A 1,353-nucleotide genomic window follows, 5' to 3' on the forward strand; every position below is an offset into this window, starting at 1 on the left:
GTGAATATATAAAAATAAATATTAGACAAAAAAATCAACATATATATATATATATATACTATAGAAGTATACAAGTCAATATACATACATTTATCTGATATATATATATATATCTATATATATATATATCAGATAGAAATAAAGAAGTCAAGAATTATATACATTAGATAGAAGCATACAATGACTACCTGATTATATATCGACTTTTGCACATGACGTCTACAAGTCAATACATCCATCACAGATGAGTATACAATGGCCATCTGATTTTTATATTGACTTTTGTATATATTCAATTGTAGCTCAAGCCCGTGTATCTAATTCCACGTAAACCCAAAGTGGAGCTGATCACAGTAGACGCACACACACACACACACACACCTTTTATAAAGCGCTGTATAAAAGTCCTGTTCCTCAGCGGAGGCTGTGATCTTCATAGTATCGACAGTCTGTTATAGAAGTTCGGCACAAATAGAGTTTTAGTAAGGGGAAACCGTGTTTTAGTAAAGGGAATTCAAATGACCCGCTTTATACCGGTTTACTGACAAGTGATTCATATTCACTGCAGTTATAAAAATGGAGAGATATGTGGGTATATATATATATATAGTCATATAGTGCGCACACACCTTGGGTGGGAGGACCACAATGGGCTTCCCATCGACGTCCAACGTCGACTTCTCTCGTCGAAGCATAAGCGCTGACAAGATGGCTTTGATTGCGACTTTGGCGGTTTCCTTGGCAACGGTGTCGGTGGAATGGAATGGTTTGAGGATCTCTCGGTTCCAATGAGCGTAGTCGTCGTACGGAGACACTTGCAGGAAATGAATCAGCGAGAAGAGGTCGTCCAGTCTACCAGGGTTTTAAGATTTTAGGGTTTTAGGGTTTAAATGGGTCAACAGGCGAACAGGCGGTGGGCGAAGTGGTGTAGACAGGAAGGCGGCTACAGGGATATGTAGGTATATATAGACCTGGAGATATATCTAGGTCTGTAAATATTGATACCGAATCGACTGAGCTGTGTGCGTACCTGTTCTGAATGGGCGTCCCAGAAATAATCCACCGGCAGTCGCCCATCAGCCCATACACTCCCTTCGCCTGCTGTGTGGTACGACCTGGACAGACAGGATAAAAAGACCCTAAAACATGTCAGCATGGGACAGGGAGGTGTGGCACGCGCATGTCAGCAGTTGAGAAAGGCATACGACATACATGTGAGCAATATACATACATACACACACACACACACTCACTCACACACTCACAAAAACACACACACACGCACACACACACATACACACACATATATATATATCTATATACATACATATATATATATATATATATATATAT

At 40.0% G+C, this 1,353-nt stretch overlaps 1 protein-coding gene across 1 annotated transcript; it reads right to left on the reverse strand.

Moving 5' to 3' along the window:
* Positions 1 to 381: 381 nt before the first annotated feature.
* Positions 382 to 852, reverse strand: SARC_16319 (hypothetical protein; the record flags this gene model as incomplete). The annotated part of the gene is made up of 2 exons (XM_014289572.1): positions 382 to 449; positions 630 to 852. Coding segments are annotated over 2 exons (291 nt in total), but the record flags the coding sequence as incomplete, so codon positions are not given.
* Positions 853 to 1,353: the final 501 nt, after the last annotated feature.

This window comes from Sphaeroforma arctica (assembly GCF_001186125.1).
Source record: "Sphaeroforma arctica JP610 unplaced genomic scaffold supercont1.7811, whole genome shotgun sequence".
Classification (NCBI taxonomy): Eukaryota; class Ichthyosporea; order Ichthyophonida; genus Sphaeroforma; species Sphaeroforma arctica.